The sequence below is a fragment of the Lacerta agilis genome, chromosome 8, assembly GCF_009819535.1.
Source record: "Lacerta agilis isolate rLacAgi1 chromosome 8, rLacAgi1.pri, whole genome shotgun sequence".
NCBI classification, from domain to species: domain Eukaryota; kingdom Metazoa; phylum Chordata; class Lepidosauria; order Squamata; family Lacertidae; genus Lacerta; species Lacerta agilis.
The window spans coordinates 73,053,777-73,072,120 of NC_046319.1; the positions used below are offsets into that span (position 1 = coordinate 73,053,777).

At 42.0% G+C, this 18,344-nt stretch overlaps 1 protein-coding gene across 1 annotated transcript; it reads right to left on the reverse strand.

Annotated features, from left to right (window-relative positions):
- Nucleotides 1-3,634: 3,634 nt before the first annotated feature.
- LOC117052410 (urokinase plasminogen activator surface receptor-like) lies at nucleotides 3,635-13,621 on the reverse strand. The gene is made up of 5 exons (XM_033159308.1): nucleotides 13,507-13,621; nucleotides 10,975-11,091; nucleotides 6,080-6,226; nucleotides 4,855-4,989; nucleotides 3,635-4,054 (listed from the first exon to the last, which is right to left on the reverse strand). Exons 1-5 carry the CDS (start codon nucleotides 13,553-13,555, stop codon nucleotides 3,891-3,893), a joined length of 612 nt encoding a protein of 203 aa, XP_033015199.1. The 5' UTR covers nucleotides 13,556-13,621; the 3' UTR covers nucleotides 3,635-3,890.
- Nucleotides 13,622-18,344: the final 4,723 nt, after the last annotated feature.

The window sequence follows — 18,344 nt, forward strand, 5'->3', positions numbered from 1 at the left end:
AAAAGCTGCACAAGATACAGAACATCCCATTGGCATGGCCTTGTCTACATAGTTGTTGTTGTTCAGTCGTTCAGTCGTGTCCGACTCTTCGTGACCCCATGGACCAGAGCACGCCAGGCACGCCTATCCTTCACTGCCTCCCGCAGTTTGGCCAAACTCATGTTAGTAGCTTCAAGAATACTGTCCAACCATCTCATCCTTTGTCGTCCCCTTCTCCTTGTGCCCTCCATCTTTCCCAACATCAGGGTCTTTTCCAGGGAGTCTTCTCTTCTCATGAGGTGGCCAAAGTACTGGAGCCTCAACTTCAGGATCTGTCCTTCTAGTGAGCACTCAGGGCCGATTTCCTTGAGAATGGATAGGTTTGACCTTCTTGCAGTCCATGGGACTCTCAAGAGTCTCCTCCAGCACCATAATTCAAAAGCATCAATTCTTCGGCGATCAGCCTTCTTGATGGTCCAGCTCTCACTTCCGTACATTACTACTGGGAAGACCATAGCTTTAACTATACGGACCTTTGTTGGCAAGGTGATGTCTTTGCTTTTTAAGATGCTGTCTAGGTTTGTCATTGCTTTTCTCCCAAGAAGCAGGCGTCTTCTAATTTCGTGACTGCTGTCACCATCTGCAGTGATCATGGAACCCAAGAAAGTGAAATCTCTCACTGCCTCCATTTCATAGTAATTCCCCTCAAATTTAAATCCAAGGAGTTTAAAATCATGGGGCTGCACTGGGAGCAGGCGAAATGCTGCTTCCACATTGCATTTGGCCAGCAAGGCTCCTTTCCCAAAACCCCTTATTAATTTTACCGCTTGGTCAAAAGTGGCATATTTAACTGAAGCTAATTCCGCAGGAATGGAATCATTCACTGAATTCCCTTGTGGGTTGGATAAATTATGAATTAGTTGAAACGCCCCCGGCACCGCCTTAGGCACTACCCCCAAAGGGGAATATGGGGAATTCCTGGCCAAGTCACAAAAAGATGGGGTGGCACAGCCTTGATAAATCTAATCAGAAATGAAATCAGCATCGTGATTTGGTTATGGTGCCCAAAAAAATATTTATTATATGAGGATTGTCTGGGGTGGCACAGCCTTTATAAGCTGCATCAGGAACCAAACTGTTATCTGGTAAAGAGAAAGGGGAATGGTCACAGGAGTAATGGGTAGTAATGGATGTGGGTGTGTGCAGAAGAGAGAGAATAGGAACTTAGTTGTTATTGTTAACGGTATTGCACAAGTATAGAAAGCATGTCAGAATCACATCATGAGATGAATTCTTATTCTTATTCCCCTGCCCATCTGAATAGGTTACCCCAGCTGCTGTCAGATGTCTTCTAAAAGTTGTATAGCTGAATATCACACATATGCTTAAAATTTAGAAAACAATTAACTAAAGTATCTTTTAATTATTTTGGGAGAGGGGCCCAATCCACACTGAAACTGCATTCCAGATCAGAGCTCCATGGTTGCTTTTACTTTTCAAAAAAGGCTAACGAAAACACTGTTTAAAAAAAAACAGTAAATTAACAAACAGATTACAGGTGAAACTCGAAAAATTTGAATATCATGGAAAGGTTCATTTCTTTCAATAATTCAACTTAAAAGGTGAAACTAATATATGAGATAGACTCATGAGGTGCAAAGCGAGATATGTCAAGCCTTTGCTTGCTATAATTGTGATGATTATGGCGTACAGCTGATGAAAACCCCAAAGTTGAAATTGTTAATTTGGGGTTCTCATCAGCTGTACGCCATAATCATCACAATTATAACAAACACAGGCTTGAGTTACAGGTACTGGTACCCTGTAACTTTACTCCTCACAGTAGGGGAACTACCTCAGAGCTGGACTTTAGCATCCTGAACAATGGGGGTGAAGATGCTCCTTCAGGTATGCAGGGCCAAAGCTCTGTAGGGCTTTAAAAGTCAGCACCAACATTTTGAATTGTACTCAGAAACATACCAGGAGCCATTGTAGATCCTTTAGGACTGGTGTCATATGGTCCAAGTGGCCAGTATGGCAACCACATTCTGGATTAGTTATGGTTTCAAAATCACCTTCAAAGGTAGCTTCACGTAAAGCACATTGCAATAATCCAAGCAGGAGATAGTCAAAGCATGTACCACTCTGGCAAGACAGCCAAGGAGTCCCTCACACACACACATCTCTTGGCCCCCAGAAACAGTACCTCTGTCTTGTCAGCATTCAACCTTAACCCGTTAACCACCATCCACCTCCAGACACTCACACAGGATGTTCATTGCTTTCACTGGTTTTGAAAGGGTAGAGGTGGGTATCATCTTCATATTGGTGAAGACCCAGCCCCAACCCCCTGATGATCTCTCCCAGTGACTTAATATACAGGTAGATGTTAAAAGGCATAGCGGGGAGGACAGAGCCCTGAGCGGTAAGGGGTCTGAACACTCATCCCCCAACACCATTTTCTGGGCACCACCTTAGAGGAAAGAGCAGAACCACTGTATAGCAATTCCCCCAACTCCACCATACTATCCAGAAGGTTACCATGGTGAATGGTATCAAAAGCCACTGAGAGATCCAGCAGAACCAGGAAACAGCTTTCACCTCTGTGCCTACCCTGCCAGAGATCATCGACCAGTATACAATGGGTTCTGGCATTGGACCATACCACAAGAGAGTCAATGTAGGATTCTGACATAGTCTGGGAGTACCACACAGGGCTGTTCTTGAAGCAATCATGACTCCTCCCTTATCTGTTATAGCAGGAATCAGGGCCTTCCTAATAGGGCTAAATATTGCGCAGCCCAAGCAATCACGGGGTCCCCCCCCTATAAACACACCGAAGGGACTCATTTCAGCCAATCAATCGATCTCCCTTTTTGGCATAGAAGTATAGGGACTCATTTGCCATAGCTATATTTTGAGAAGGATTGGGATAATGGTGCAAGGAGCAGATTGATCTGAGAATAAGAGACTAACAGAAATGGAAATATAACATGTGCATGAGACAGGAAAGTGTTGTAGCTTTGAGATTTTTGGGGGTGGGGTCACTTTTTTTTTAATTGCTTGACATTTTCAGTGGAAGTACTGTTCCCCATTAGTGGGCTGGACTCTACTGCTCTTGATATTTGTTATTGGAGATCCCAGATGGGAGAGGGCTATTGTGTAAATGCCTTCTTTTCTGGGTTCCTCGTAGGCATGTGGTTATATGGGAATATGGGAGCAGCATAGAGGGGTCTTTGGTGTGATCCAGCAGGGATCCTCTTATGTTCCTCTCTCCTGAGTCCCTCAATGGCTCTCCGGAGTTTTTGCAGACAGCAATAATATCCCCTGGCTGCCTAGTGCTGTGTGGCAAATTGCCAGAAAATCAGCTACAATAGCCCAGAGTCAGATGCATTTTTGAACCTTTATTCAATGTTCTCCTCTGGACAAGTTGGTGGGAAGTTTTTTATTGTATTTGTTTGAATTTGTTATGATTCCCTTTTGATATTGTTAGCCCCTTGGAGATTTCATTGAAATATGGAGTGCTATATACATTTGTTAAATCAATAAAATACCTTCTAAAATACTTCTAAAGACACCGTTCTTCACTGTTTCCAGTGCAAAATATTCTAAATTTGAGAAATACTGACACAGAACGCAGTTTTTATTTGCCACACCAGTTTATTGTGTTTATGAACAAAGAAAATTTTAACCCATATGCCATATTATTATGAGCCAGAGCCCCAAACCCCATATTCCTACTTTAGCTTTTCTATCCTCTGCACCCCATTCACCCTCCACAAAATGCAAAAGAGAGGACTCAGGAGTGCTGTGAATCCCAGTTGCTCTGCACTCCCACCACCAGGCAAGCAACCTCCATCTCCACCACTGCAGCAAATGGTGGAATCCAAAAGGAAGAAGACATCTCCTAACTACCCTTCAAAGTTGAGCTGTTCTGATGAACGCAGCGTCTCACAGCATCGTGAATTGGTTATAGTGCCCGAAAAGTGTTCATTATATGGGGAATTCCTGGCCAAGTCACAAAATGATGGGGTGGCACAGCCTTGATAAATCTCATCAGAAATGGAACTGTCATCTGGTAAAGAGAAAGAGGCATGGTCAAATGAGTGCCTGGGTAGTAAGGGATGTGTTTGTGTGTGCAGAAGATACAGAATAGGAGCATTTTAACTGTTTTTAACTGCATTCCGCAAGTATAGAAAGCATGCCAGAATTACATCAAGAGATGGTTGTAGTAACTGCTGCTGCTGTTAATAATAATAATAATAATAATAATAATAATAATAATAATAATAATAATTTTATTATTTTTACCCTGAACATCTGACTGGTAGTCCCAGCCATTTTGGGCAGCGTCCAACAAAATATAAAAGACAGTAAACATCAAATATTTAAAACTTCCCTATATAGACCTGCCATCAAATTTCTTCTAAAAGTTGTATGGTTGAATAACATACACATGTTTAACATTTGGAAATAAGGAAAGTCTCTTATAGGAAAGAGACTATTATGGGAAACTGCATTCCAGATCAGAGCTTGATTTCTGCTTTTACTTTTTTTTTTAAAAAAAAAGGCTAGTTAAAACACTCTTTAAAAAAAAACAACAGTTTTGCCTGCAATTTAACAAAACCATTATTTATCTTCCTTTCTCATCCCCCCTGCCCCCAGAAGATACAGACTCATGTAAATGAATATGAAGTAAAAGTGACTATGATATTTAATACTGTGATATTTTCAGGAAAAATAAAACCTTTCTCCCAACAACCGTGCAATCTATTTTCTGGCATGAAGGCACAAACAGGAGGAGAAAGCAGCCCACCCACCGCTAGCAGGCTGTGTTTCTCCTCTCCCATTCATTGGCGTGCAGTGCTTACTTACTGTGAACAATAACAAATGAAATGCATTGAGTCTCAGCACCACGACACCTGATAGTATTCAAGCCCGAACATCCTTCTGAGGCAGGAGCATGACAGGCCTCACACTGTCGCCCATTGAAGTCACCAAGCTTTGGCTCTGCCCAAAGCAATAACTACAGTTAACACATGAATCCAACACATATATCTCCATAAAAACCCTAGGCCTCAATTCTATAATTCTGAGAGATGGGTGTCATATTCTCCACTGCACTCTGCTTCTGGAATTAATCAAGGGGATGGTGCAGATTTGGTCATTACCTTGAAAAACTAGACTGAAGTGCCATATAAGGTTATGCGTGAAGATTATGCTGTTTGCTTTGTTACTATGTTGTAAACTGTGCTGTGACCTAAAGATATAGATATAGCTATAATAGGAAATAAAGCTTGGGGTTCTTTTTATTTTATTTTATTTTTATTTTTATATTTTATATCCAATACATTTATATACCACTTAATACATAAAACAGTCTCTAAGTCTCTAAGTGGTTTACAAATTAAAACTATATGTATACATAATATTGAAAGAGCCAACTCCTAGCAGTCAAGGTCCCTTTGAACCTACCAAATTTGTTCCTTCCCAGGTTGCTGTCTCCCACTCCAGTTTCTCACCTGAGGATGGGCAGAAGTGTCCACCCCACTTCCCTGATACTCCTTCCTTTCACCAAGCAGTACACTCAGACAATCCAACCCATGCAGGAGGCCATTTTAAAACCTTCACTGAGGGTACCCTCATCACAGCCCCAATACACTTTTCTTCAGCAGTGCTGCTTTTGTAATTCTCTGGTTGGGAGAGAACTACAAGAGAGCAGCAACTGAGGGCTCCACTCACTTCCTACCCAGTTCTTCCCAGGAAGACAACTCCCAGGGCTAAGTGGAATAGCAAGGAGGAAATATATTCTTCTCTCTCTCTTCCTCTCACTTGCGAATGTCACAATCCAGAGTGTTCTCTTCCACACACCCAGGTGGCATCTAAAAGTCATGGTCAATAAGTGTTTCAGGCAAGACACCTGCTTTCTCTTTGAAACACAAGTGATGATGCTGTTTCTAACCATCTCCCATGTCAACTAGTAAATTGAATATTTGACTAGAACAGTGTCATTTCTCGAAAAGCAATTGAAGAAGAGGTTTGCTATTAATGCTCTGAAAAATATACAGATATATAATTCGAAAAGCATGCAGTCACTTACTCTCCAATTCGTCCATATTGCATAATACATCTTGACAGCAGTAGGTGCTACTAATTAAGTAAAAACCTCCCTGTGTAGTGAAACTGTAATTTGTTTTGGGACAATTTGTAGCACATCCAGCTTCAGAGTCCATCCTGGAAGGGACATCTGTGATATAGAGTTGGAAAGTAATAACTACATCTGCAAAAATTCAAATCAAGATTCTTCATATTGAAATCTCTATGCTGTTTTATAACTTTGTGGCACCAAATGGGTGCTATAAGAAAAGAAAGGGAAAAAACGGCAACAGAATTTAGCAGTCTATTCCTTCAAGTTGTTTCTTTAAAAATCAACAAAACCATGTAAATATTCTAGAATATTTCCATTAAAATTTGCACATAAATGGGAGAAGAGGAAAGGTGTTTCTCTAAAAGGTAAAGGGACCCCTGACCATTAGGTCCAGTCGTGGCCGACTCTGGGGTTGAGGCGCTCATCTTGCGTTACTGGCCGAGGGAGCTGGCGTACAGCTTCCGGGTCATGTGGCCAGCATGACTAAGCCATTTCTGGCAAACCAGAGCAGCACATGGAAACACTGTTTACCTTCCCGCTGGAGCGGTACCTATTTATCTACTTGCACTTTGACACACACAAAAATAGTAAGCTCCCAAAACAGGTTGATCTATAATAATAATAATAATAATAATAATAATAATAATAATAATAATAATATATTATTTATACCCCGCCCATCTGGCCGGGTCTCCCCAGCCACTCTGGGCGGCCTCCAACAAATACCAAAATACAATACAGTCACAAATTAAAAACTTCCCTAAACAGGGCTGCCTTTAGATATTTTCTGAATGTCAGGTAGTTGTTTATTCCCTTGACTTCTGACGGGAGGGCGTTCCACAGGGCGGGCGCCACTACCGAGAAGGCCCTCTGCCTGGTTCCCTGTAGTTTTGCTTCTCGCAGTGAGGGAACCGACAGAAGGCCCTCGGCGCTGGATCTCAGTGTCCGGGCTGAATGATGGGGGTGGAGACGCTCCTTCAGGTATACAGGACCGAGGCCGTTTAGGGCTTTAAAGGTCAACACCAACACTTTGAATTGTGCTCGGAAACGTACTGGGAGCCAATGCAGATCTCTCAGGACCGGTGTCCTGAGAGATCTACCAGCAATCTCTACCTGATTATCAGTTAATTGATTGAGAGGGCCAAGCCAAGACTTCTGGTTTCCTGCTGCGGGAAATGGCTGCCTCCCACACCAACGGACCCCAGCCATGCCAGTAATTCAGGGTTGATATGGGGTAATTAGGGTTGATATGCCAGGGTTGATATGCCAGGATAGGCGTGCCTGGCGTACTCTGGTCCATGGGGTCACGAAGAGTCGGACACGACTGAACGACTGAACAACAACATGGGGTAATTAGCCCTAGCAGACTCCCCAAGGTGGGGGAGGACTGTCTCACAGACCTGCAGATTGTCCGTGATCTGTTGGCTCACATCAAGGTGAGAGCGGCAGGGACGCTGGGTCTAAGAGCATGGTATGGCTGGCACTCTCCAGAGCCACTACTACACTTAATATTTTCTAAAATAATAAGATTGGGATAAAAAACAGGCATGTTCCAGATGGAGGAGATAAAAGGAAAAAAAACTCCCAAATTATATACTCGTAATGCTAAGCTTCAGATTTTAAACGTACTCTCATCTTTAAACGTGGCTTAAGGAGGTGAGGAACCGCTATCTTTCTGTACCTGTTATATTACATCACGATTTGGCGAAGCTCATCCAGAAAGAATTTAATTACTTAAATGAAACACAAGAGGTGAAAATTTTAATTGAATGTATGATGCATAGCCCTCAATGGAGAACTCTAATTAGAATTAGAGCTGGCAAAGTGAAGATGGAAACAAAATTATTATTAAATTATTATTAATTTAAATTATTAGAAAACAACAAGAAATTGTTATCCAAAACTTGTGATTTGATACTAGAATGGGAATTAAAAGATGAAGAAATAAAAGAAGTAATGGTCAAATGGGTCCAAGACATCGGCCATGTAATACAGATAGAAAAGTAGGACAGACTTTTGAAGTTAGATATAAAATTTACTGCCTGTTATTTCATAAAAGAGAACATAATGAAAATGTTCTATAGGTGGTATATGACACCCTCCAAACTCGCCAAAATATATAAATTAAAATCTAATCTATGATGGAATTGTGAGGAGGTGGAGGGGGACTATGATCCATGTATGGCGGGGCTGCGAAAAAGTTAAAAAAAATTCTGGGGATGTACCCACAAAGAGTTAAAAAAGATGTTTAAAATCTCTGTAGAGAAATAACGAGAAGCGTACCTACTGGGTATTTTAGAGAAGGATATCCCACAAGATAAGAAAAGATTGTTCTTATATGCTACAGCCGCAGCTAGACTATTACTAGCAAGGAATTGGAAAGGAAATATCCCCACAAAGGAAGATTGGGAGTGTAAATTAAGCGAATTCACAGAGTTGGCAAAGTTAACAGCAATTATAAGACATCAGACTAACCAGAAAATAAGGTCAGAATGGCAATGCTTTGAGGATTACATAAAAAACACTGTTCTAAGATGTATAGACTAAGTTTGTAAAGTAGAACTAGAAAAAAATATATTAAGGATATTAAGGATGAGCAAAAGACACAATGTTAATAAGAATTTAAAGATTAAGAGATGACAAGTATTGGGGGAGGGAAGCCACATCATCATCATCTTCATCTTCTTCATCATCTTCATCATTTTTTATTGATGGGTGTATGATTCTTTTTTTGTTATTATTTTGTATTTTTCTAATTGAATACTACGTATCTTTGGAAAATAAAATAAAACATTTAAACTCAAAATGGTGATCATTATTGCACAGTTACAAAAAAAAGAAATTCATATGGAAAAGAGCTCCTTTGGACTTGGGGTGTACTTCATTCTAAAAATACATCTGCTTGTATGGATTATTTTTATACATGATGGTGGACAGAAATTGTGGACAGAAGGATGGAGAGTGCTGGATCCTTGCTAGCTCTTCTAGGGCCTGGAGGAGCTGGAGGGGGTCCTTTTGTTCTTGGAGGAGTTTAAATAATTCTCACAGCTGGGAAGAATGCCCCACAATACAGCATTTTATACAGACATATGTGGATATCAGCTCATTAATTGGCATCAGAAAGAACTTGTTGACTTGCCATTTATAAACTCTATTTTTGGAATGAAGCCCTTTAATGAGCCATTAATGAGAAGTTGATGAACAAAGGAGAGATAAGAGAACTGAACACCAAAATGATTGGACAGAAAATAAGATGAATAAAAAATGCCTCCTGTGTGTTAACAATACAAAAACTTTGCTACAGAAGATGAGAGCCACGGAAACGACGACTGATTAGACTGAGAATCAGGATGGATAATATAAGTTTTGAATTTGAAAAATAGCTGAAAATGCAGAGACATGAATGAGGACGATTATCTCTAGACATCTGGAACATGGGAAGTCTCCCCAAAAAATTACAATTGGAATATATAATTGGTGGTATTGTTATTACTGTTATTTGGATTGATTTAATTTGTCATTAGTTGGAAGATTGTTATTGAAAATGAATAAAATTTTAATACAAAGCCAAGAAGCTGCCTCAAACTATATATTTGAGAGACAGAAGAAGATGTTACATTTTTCTGTTTTTATATTGTAAAGCACCCTGTGATCCTTGGATGAAGAGTGGTTTAGAAATCTAATAAATCAGGCATGTCCAACTTCAAGTAGGCTCTGATCTGCTAACCAGTATCAAAAACTGGCAGTGATCTGCCACTCTCCCATTGTCATTCTTCAACTTAAATATACTCTCCCCACCCCCACCCCTTAACACATGTGCACTTTCTGTCTTTATTTTAGACCTCCTCCAGGCAAAACTGGCCTGTCTTGTGTGTCACATGTGTGGAAGGAGGTGGCTAACTGGACACGGGGGGGGGGCATTTAAGGGTGGGAGGAAGGCAAATGTTCTCTCTCTGAAGAGCTACTTTTCTCTCTCCCTCCCTCCCTAAACCACCATGTGTGGAAGGAGGTGAAGAACTGGACACAGAAGGGGGGAATTTAAGTGGGAGGGAAGAAAGGAGGCAAAAGTTCTCTCTCTGAGGAGGCCCTCTCATGGGCTGCTTCCCTGACTACTCTGTTTGCCCTGCACCATCCCACACACTCTCTGAGCATCTCACAGGCTTCAGAAAAGTGTGCAGGTCACTTACATTTCCAATCCTGAATTCTCAGTAGGTGGAATGCCAACCATCTAGGTGCATGTGGATTCCAAAACCCCAAGGTTGACAGATATATAACCTTCAGCAGTCAAATTAAGAAACTTTATCGGGAATAAAGATAGTGGGGAAACAGACAGTAAGTCAAAGCAGAATAAAGAAATATACCCACGCACTGTGGGCCTCGAACCGCTAATCCTAGGCAAAACACAACACTCATTGGTCAAGTTTACTCACAAAGAATCAGCAATGCTGATTCTTAGAAGATCCCATCTTAGAACCCCAGTGCTGGAAAGGGAACTGGATCCCCTTCTGTTGTAAGGGGAATAAACTGCAAGAAGGAGCTCAGATTTTTAAAGGCTCACTCCGTCTCCCTTATATGTCAACAGACTCAGTGGGCTCTTTTTTGGCAGAATCTCAGGCTTGCTTCACATATACACTCACCTCATATCATTGCTAGTTCTATGATATTTCAGCACTTAGTGACGCAATGGAATGCAGGGGAAAAACCTGGTTGTATTTCTAAACACAGGGGGAGATCAGGATTCTGTGGCCTTTTTCACATGAACATCTGCATGTCAACCCTAGATACTCCAGGGAGCAAACGGTGGTCCAACACACTGTTTGAATTAGACAGAAAAGTTTCATACTCACTTAAATGGTTGTCAGTTATACGAGAAAAGCAAAAGCCACCTTCAATTTCGCAATCTCCCTGTATGTATTCTGGGTTTTCAACCAAAGAATTGTGATAACAGATCACAGCTGTCACTGCTGTGAGGAGAGAGGAAGAAGAAACACTCATTGCTACCCCACTGAGCTGCTGATTGTGATCCTACTCGCAGTGCCCTCCACCCCCATGAGCAGGTAAATAGTATGAAGAATGGAACAGGATTTAAAAATGGCCACAACTTTATTGCTTCCATTACTGATCTGGGTGAGACTTGGCCACCTGCCCCTTACTTCCAGCACAGATGAGCAACTGTGCTTCCCTCAGCACAGGTAGGCTTAGGCATACACATTGGACATGTATCCCACTCAGGACCCCTGTCGGGGACTGAGGCATGGCAGGGTCAATCCTGGGATATATGAGTCCATTGCAAGATGCAGGTCTACAGAAATGGCCTTCCCACACTGCTGAAGAAAGCACTATGGCCCATTTGCCAGATGCCTGGCTCTTGGACAGAAACCTCCCTCTAGACCCCTTTAATGGGATACCCTGCAGACACACTGCTCCAAGATGGGGGTGAGACACCATTTCACCCAGCCATTCACCTGCCAAACCATACACTATTACTATTGAGGAAGCATAACCTGCATTTCTGTCCAAATGTGGTGCCTGGGTGAGGGCCAGCCACCTTTTAAGCAGTGGAAGCTGACCAGAGTGAAGACTGCAGGTAGTTGGGTCCACTCCAAAGCCCCATCCCTGAGGCCTCACCCAACTGGGCAACTTCAAACATAGGTTTGGCAGGAACCCCCATGGTGCATCATGGCAGGCCCAGGGGACATTCCAAACGGCCAGCGCCAAGATGGAGGAGGTTGTTCCAGGTGACTACATAGCTGAACGTGAGGGGCCATAATAATAATATATAATAAAAACAATATATAATAGTAATTTATTATTTGTACCCCACCCATCAGGCTGAGTTTCCCCAGCCACTCTGGACAACTGCTGTCCACCCAAAGATTGGGTTAAGCAGAAATCTTTTGCAAAATTGCACCTACAATCACAGTTAGAATATGACCATGATCTCAGCCTTTGTTGGATGCAATCCATCAAGCCAGACTTGAGCAATTTTCATCATCACAGAAACCATATGAAATGGTGGGTTGGGGTTGCGCCAAAGCAGTCAACCCTCCCTTTTTTTGCCTTCCCTTCTGGGGAGGCTGTCAACCTTCCCCCTATTCCAGGTATGGCTAGAATAAGGGAATTTCCTACAAAAAAGGGAAAGGTTGACAGCTATGGGTTGCGCATGCACGCACACACACAAACACAAACATATTTCACCCATCTCTCACACACAAATATCCTGAGAAGCTGACAGATGCACAGCCTTCTTCCCATTCATAATCACATAGGCACACAAACTTCCCCCATTTCCCACCTCAGATATGGGATGCGCTCTGACATCTCCTCATTCCTTCCCCATCCCTACCCGTCAGTTGGGCAGGAGGTGCAGAATGGGATTTTGGAAGTCCTGTCATACAACAATCTTACTGGTTTTCACGATCCACAGACAGAATGATCATGTTCACTGAAACAAACCTTCCCTCATCTCTCACACACAAACATATCCAGACACAGTGACAGACACATACCAATAGCTTTAATTTCATTCATGCATTCACACACTCGAGAGAAGGTATCCCCTTCCCCACCCCACCACAACACATCGTAATTGGAAAATGTAAAGTTCCCTCAATCAACCTTCCCCCTCTCTGTTGCTCAGATAATTAACTGTGTGGTTCTCACTTGTTCCCAGAACCAACCAGTTGGGCATTAAGGTGCACAGTGAGATTTCTGCACACAGCCAACATTATTGGAGCTGGTAAGTGTGCTCCCATCAGCCCAACAAACAGTTGTTGGGTGGATGAGCAGAGCATGAGGGCAATTGTCAGAAAAGTACACCAAGAAAGGCTTCCTCGGCCACCTTCCTCACAATGGAAATTGTGCTCATCAGCTCTGCCAAGCAGCTACTTGGCCAGCTGAGGCCTAAGGGAAGCACAGTTGCTCACCTGTGCTGGAAGTAAGGGGCAGGTGGCCAAGTCTCACCCAGATCAGTAATAGAAGCATGTTAAGTGATGACCCTAATATCAAGCTCTACCAGTGATCCCTTTCCTTTTCATTCTACCCACTCCCTGTTTCCCATTTGGTATCACCAATCTTGGCCTCAGGAAGCCGAATTCTGAAAGAGCCCTATTCTGAAAGAACTATTCCATTTGAAGATGAGGTTTGTATGAGGTACTTGTGGTACCATGAATGGCTGCAGATCCTGGAAATATGGTGTGCTGGCCTTCTCCCACTCTCCCAAATTTAGAGTTTGGATTCCAACATTCACTTGACCTTATCTGCTCTTTTTAGCTTCTTTTCTCCTCAATAAGCCTTACACAGTATTCCTAGTTTATTCCACTGCATATAACCTCACAGATAGGAAAAGACAGAACCCGGGATTTCAGGGTCCTACTCACCTGGAAAAAGCAGCACCAAGAAATGGCAGCTACTGAGGAAAGCCTTCATAGCAGTGGAGTGATCAAAAGCTGAAGAAGACTTAGAACAAGCAAACAGGTGACTTGTGGAGGAAGAGGCTGACTTTGGAGATATTTATAGGCCAAAGAGAGGAGCCTGGGGTAGAGGTGGGAAGAACTGGTCCAGTGAGAGGCGGGGAATGATGGAAATAGATGTTGCATAGAAGGTTATATTGGAACGCAAAGTTCAGTGTTGAAATTTGATGAAATATGCTTTGGGAACTGGATGAGATTCTACCAGCTGCCTCTTCCGTACCATGTCATTAGCAGATTTAAGAAACATTTATTGTAAGCAGATGCCACCCTGAGGAACTCCATGAAATTTCACCAAATGACACTCTAGTTTATTTCCATCCCCATTTTGCCACAATGCTTCTGGGGAATGATGTCCATAATCAGGCACAAAATCATAATCAATTACTACTGGATGATTTTCTTCTACCTGGGTTCCACCAAAACCAGCAACCTCTCCATGGATTCCTGACTAGACAAGCATATTGACAAGGGAGCTGCAGCAATGGCTCACCTCTTCAAATGGATGTGGGACAATGCGATGCTGACCACCAATACCAAGTTGAAGGTCTACCAGACTTGCATGTGGAGCATGCTGGTTTATGAAAGTGTTGTGGGCAATTTACAACCACCAGAAGCCACACTTTTAAACTTTCCACATTCACTGTGTCAGGAAGATTTGGGGGCATCATGTGGCAGGACAGATGTGCTCTCCAAAGCCCACATTGCCAACATGTTCACACTCCTCTCTCAGCGACGTATACACTGGCTTGGTCACATCCAACAGAATGGAAGATGGCAGTATCCCCAAGGATGTGCTTTATGGGGACCTGGCTTCAGGCACCAGGCCTGTTGGCAGACCAACTCCGTGTTACAAAGATGTCTGCAAACAAGACATGAAAACTGGCAACATCCACCCCACCATGCAACAATCCATTGCAGATGACTGCAATGCTAGAGGCAGGGAGGCATGTCATGCATCCATAGCAGTCCCCAGAGGAAGAATGACTGCTGGGAGGAGCGCAAAGAGAAGACATGTCATGGTGTATCTGCAGCATCACAGCCAAATGCTTTCATCTGCCTCAGCTGCAACAAAACATGTCTCTCCCTTATCTGCCTCTGCAGCCGCCGCTCATTATGTAATCCTCCAACAGTTTGACTTCACCTGCAAATCCACGCTCCTCCGTTTTCTCCTGAAACAGACAGATGCCAGAGGGTCCTCATAGCATTACAGCTCTCAGAGTCTTCTCTCAGGTGTTGGATAGGAGGGGTGTGTTTGCAAAAGAAGGGAGAAGCCAGGAAGCACACATTAGAATGAACAGAGAGCAAGCTAATATAACACGCCACCCCAATCTCTGAGGTCTTTGAGCTCTCAAGGGTACCAGGCACACTTACCAGGGTTTGTTTTACCTTACCAAAGGGGCACAAAAGGGCCTGTGGTGTCTTTATAATATATGGTTTATTTAAACACATACTGTATTTTTCTGTGTATAAGACAATGTTTTTTGCTTTAAAAAAATCAAAAATTGGGAATCGTCTTATACACGGATGGTGAATCTACAGGAGTTAAGTCTTTTGTGTGGGCAGCCCAGGCTTGGTTTTGGACTCTGTCCCGATTTCTTAATTTGCGGTAAAAAAGGGGGGTTGTCTTATACATTGGGGCGTCTTATGCATGGAAAAATACAGCATACAACCTGAGCCTAGATGCAGAGACTGCAGACTGTTCCAAACCAAAGTGGGCTCTTTTCTGAAGGGCTAAATTAGGGCTAAACCATGACGAGGAATCCCCTCTCTGGTGAAGTGCATTGTGTCAATCTCATTATTGATTTTCAAGAGGAATTTTTTAAAACCCTGTTCACCCAAGCATTGGAAGGCTGAGTCACTGCTCATTGGAGCCTTGAACTTATTAGCTGGGTTGGGTTGTTACTGTTTTTCAATATCCTACTTCTAATACATCTTCCCTGCAAGTACCATCCATTTATCCTGCTTCGTGCTCTTTAACCAGTTGCTGATCTATAACTGGGGCTGGATCTAGACACCAGTTATAAACTATTATTCAAACATCAAAGAAGCATTTCGCTTTAAAGCATTGTAAATTTAAACAGGGAAGGCACAATGTTATATCACATATACAACGCATATAAACCGCTTTTTTACCGGTCTAGCTGAGTGCCAGATCTGCCTTCTTTATCCAGGAACAACTAAGCTTACTCAGGATTCTTCCGGAGGAACACTATGAAAAAGCATTTGACCATTATGCCTGCACTCCTTTGCTAGGAAAGGTAAGATAAAAATTACAAAAAATAAAATAGAAATGGTCCATATAGATGATAAATGGCTGCATAGTCTATCAAAGTTTCCCCTCTTTTGATTTCATGAAACTCCGGATAGAGAGACATGGAGGAGCCACAGGTAGATGATAGATAGATAACAGACATACTTTGGGGGAAATTAATTTAGAAAAAGGACTTTTGGGGATTTTTTGTGAAAACTTTTGAATCAGAGCATGAAAGCTAATTGCTCTGGCAATGTTTCATTGAATACTTTGCCTTGCCAAATACACAATGTTCCTAAGACATTGTAGACTTTAACTCATTCTTAATTAAGTTTGCTAAATGACCTCTCTGAAGAAGCTACTGTTCCTGGAATTCTCTCCAGTTAGGACTGAAATTGAAGAGGTGGTTGACTGTTTGAATTGTTTAAAAAAATGTTATTGCTTCAACAGCATCATTTCCACATCAGTTGAATGTGTGCCAAATGCATGGTGATATTTTTGCTTGTGCAGCACTGTCTTTTCCAGTCATATTTGACCCATTATGATACGCTTGAGCTCTACAATCACAGAGAGTAATAGCATGTTCTCTCAGTGTTTTATTCAATGTTAGCAACTGAGCAATTTCTTCCCCTCTTTCGTTGCTACTGTCTGCAAACTTGAGAAATTGCTCTTGAATCTCATACTGTGTTTCTTTCAAAGGTACATATCTCTAAAGCACTGTTGCCTGTTCAATATGGGAAGAGTCTGGTGTGGAATACTATTAATGCAAAGTACTTTGCAGATTATCTTTCAAGCAAAATGTGCTGCTTCACAAAATTCAAGCATTCTGTAATAAATTCATTTTGTGAGTCAGGGGACTGATAATGAACTTGAAGCCACTCGCTCCTTTTCTGTGACTCCTCTACACTTAGCACATGTTCCTGAAGGAAGGAGTCCCACCTGGAGAGCAGTTTGCTGAGTCCTAAAAAGTTTTCATTGTTTGAATTACCAATTCGATAGGATGAACCACACAAACCAGCCTCTTACCTGTAGTTCTCCATTACTGCTTTGAAATGTCAGTATGCTTTCTGGGAAAACCTGGATGCAGGTATCTTTGGGGAATGTTTGAGGCAGAAAGAAGTGACCATTCATAATCTATGTTTCTATTTCCTTTGGAGATGGAAACTTGCCTGTGATACTTCCTGTGGCAAAGTCTACTCCTTTCACTTTCCAAGGTCATTTCCACATGTGTTTCATAGAGCCTGCTGGTTAACTAAATTAAATAGTTCAAAGTTGAAGTTAACTCTTTATTGACATAACACGATCTTCAATGCAACAAGGGCTCCCCTGCTAATTTTGCAGTTTGTTTCAAGTTGGCCAAAATAATTTGAGTTGTGCTCAGGGGTCAGAAAATGCCCAAATTAAAATACATGGCGTAGAATAATTTTGTAGTTTCCTATTGATAGTATCAATAAAACAGAGTACTGGGAAATATATCTGGTGAGAGGATTTTTATTTGATTGGTTTGTATGTTTTTTGTTTTTTCCTTTTATTATACCTTTACAAATATAGTTTTAACTGACCCCTTCTTTTCCTTTACATTAGTACTAAATGTGGCAACACTACATTAGGCTATCATAAAATAGGAAGAAATTCAAGGTGTTTTATACTGTCTTTCACAAAATGTAAATGCTAGTCTTCACACAATATATGCAGACCTTTTATGAGGTCTTGGGAAATTTCTGGCTCTACTCCTTAGGCTCCCAAGTCCATTTTTGGACCCCATTCAGGGGTATGCACCCCCTATCCTGGGCACTGTGGAGAAGCATGCAGTGACACATTTGGCCCCCAGGCTAGAGGTTCAATACCCCTGGTAAAGATTACTAAAGGGCTCCATAGTCTCCCAGTTTTTCTCTCCTTCGCCTTTCCTTACTCAGCCAAATGAACAGCTTGGTGATTGGGGGGAGGGGTGAAACCATGTTTATTCAGCAATCACTCCTTCACAAGGCCTCCAGTTCTTCATGGTTCAAGTTCAGTTTGTTGGCTGTCTTGCACCATGGCATCCAAGCACCAATCCAGAGTTTGTGTAATGGAGATTCTAGAGTTGGGCATCTTCAACATATGGATGACACTTCACTCCAAAACTCCAAATGACTCTTCCCAACAGCTTCATCTGGGTGTTGAATAGCCCCTGCATGCCCTCCAATATTTCTCAGATAAAAACAGGGACATTTCTCACTCCCCACAACAGACATTTCTCAACCCGCCCATTTTTGTTTCCCCCACAGACACCCCATAGCATTTTCTATCAGAAGAATGGCAAGTGCCACCACCAATTCACCAGCAGGATGCTGCACACACATCCTCTACCATCCTGAGAAAACCTTTTAATCCCAATTTGATTTCATTTTATTCTATCATAGATTTACAAAATGAAAAACATGCCCCAATAAATAAATTTTAGAAAGCGGCAACATTAAACCCGGAAACAAAATAAATTGTTATGAGCTTGGGG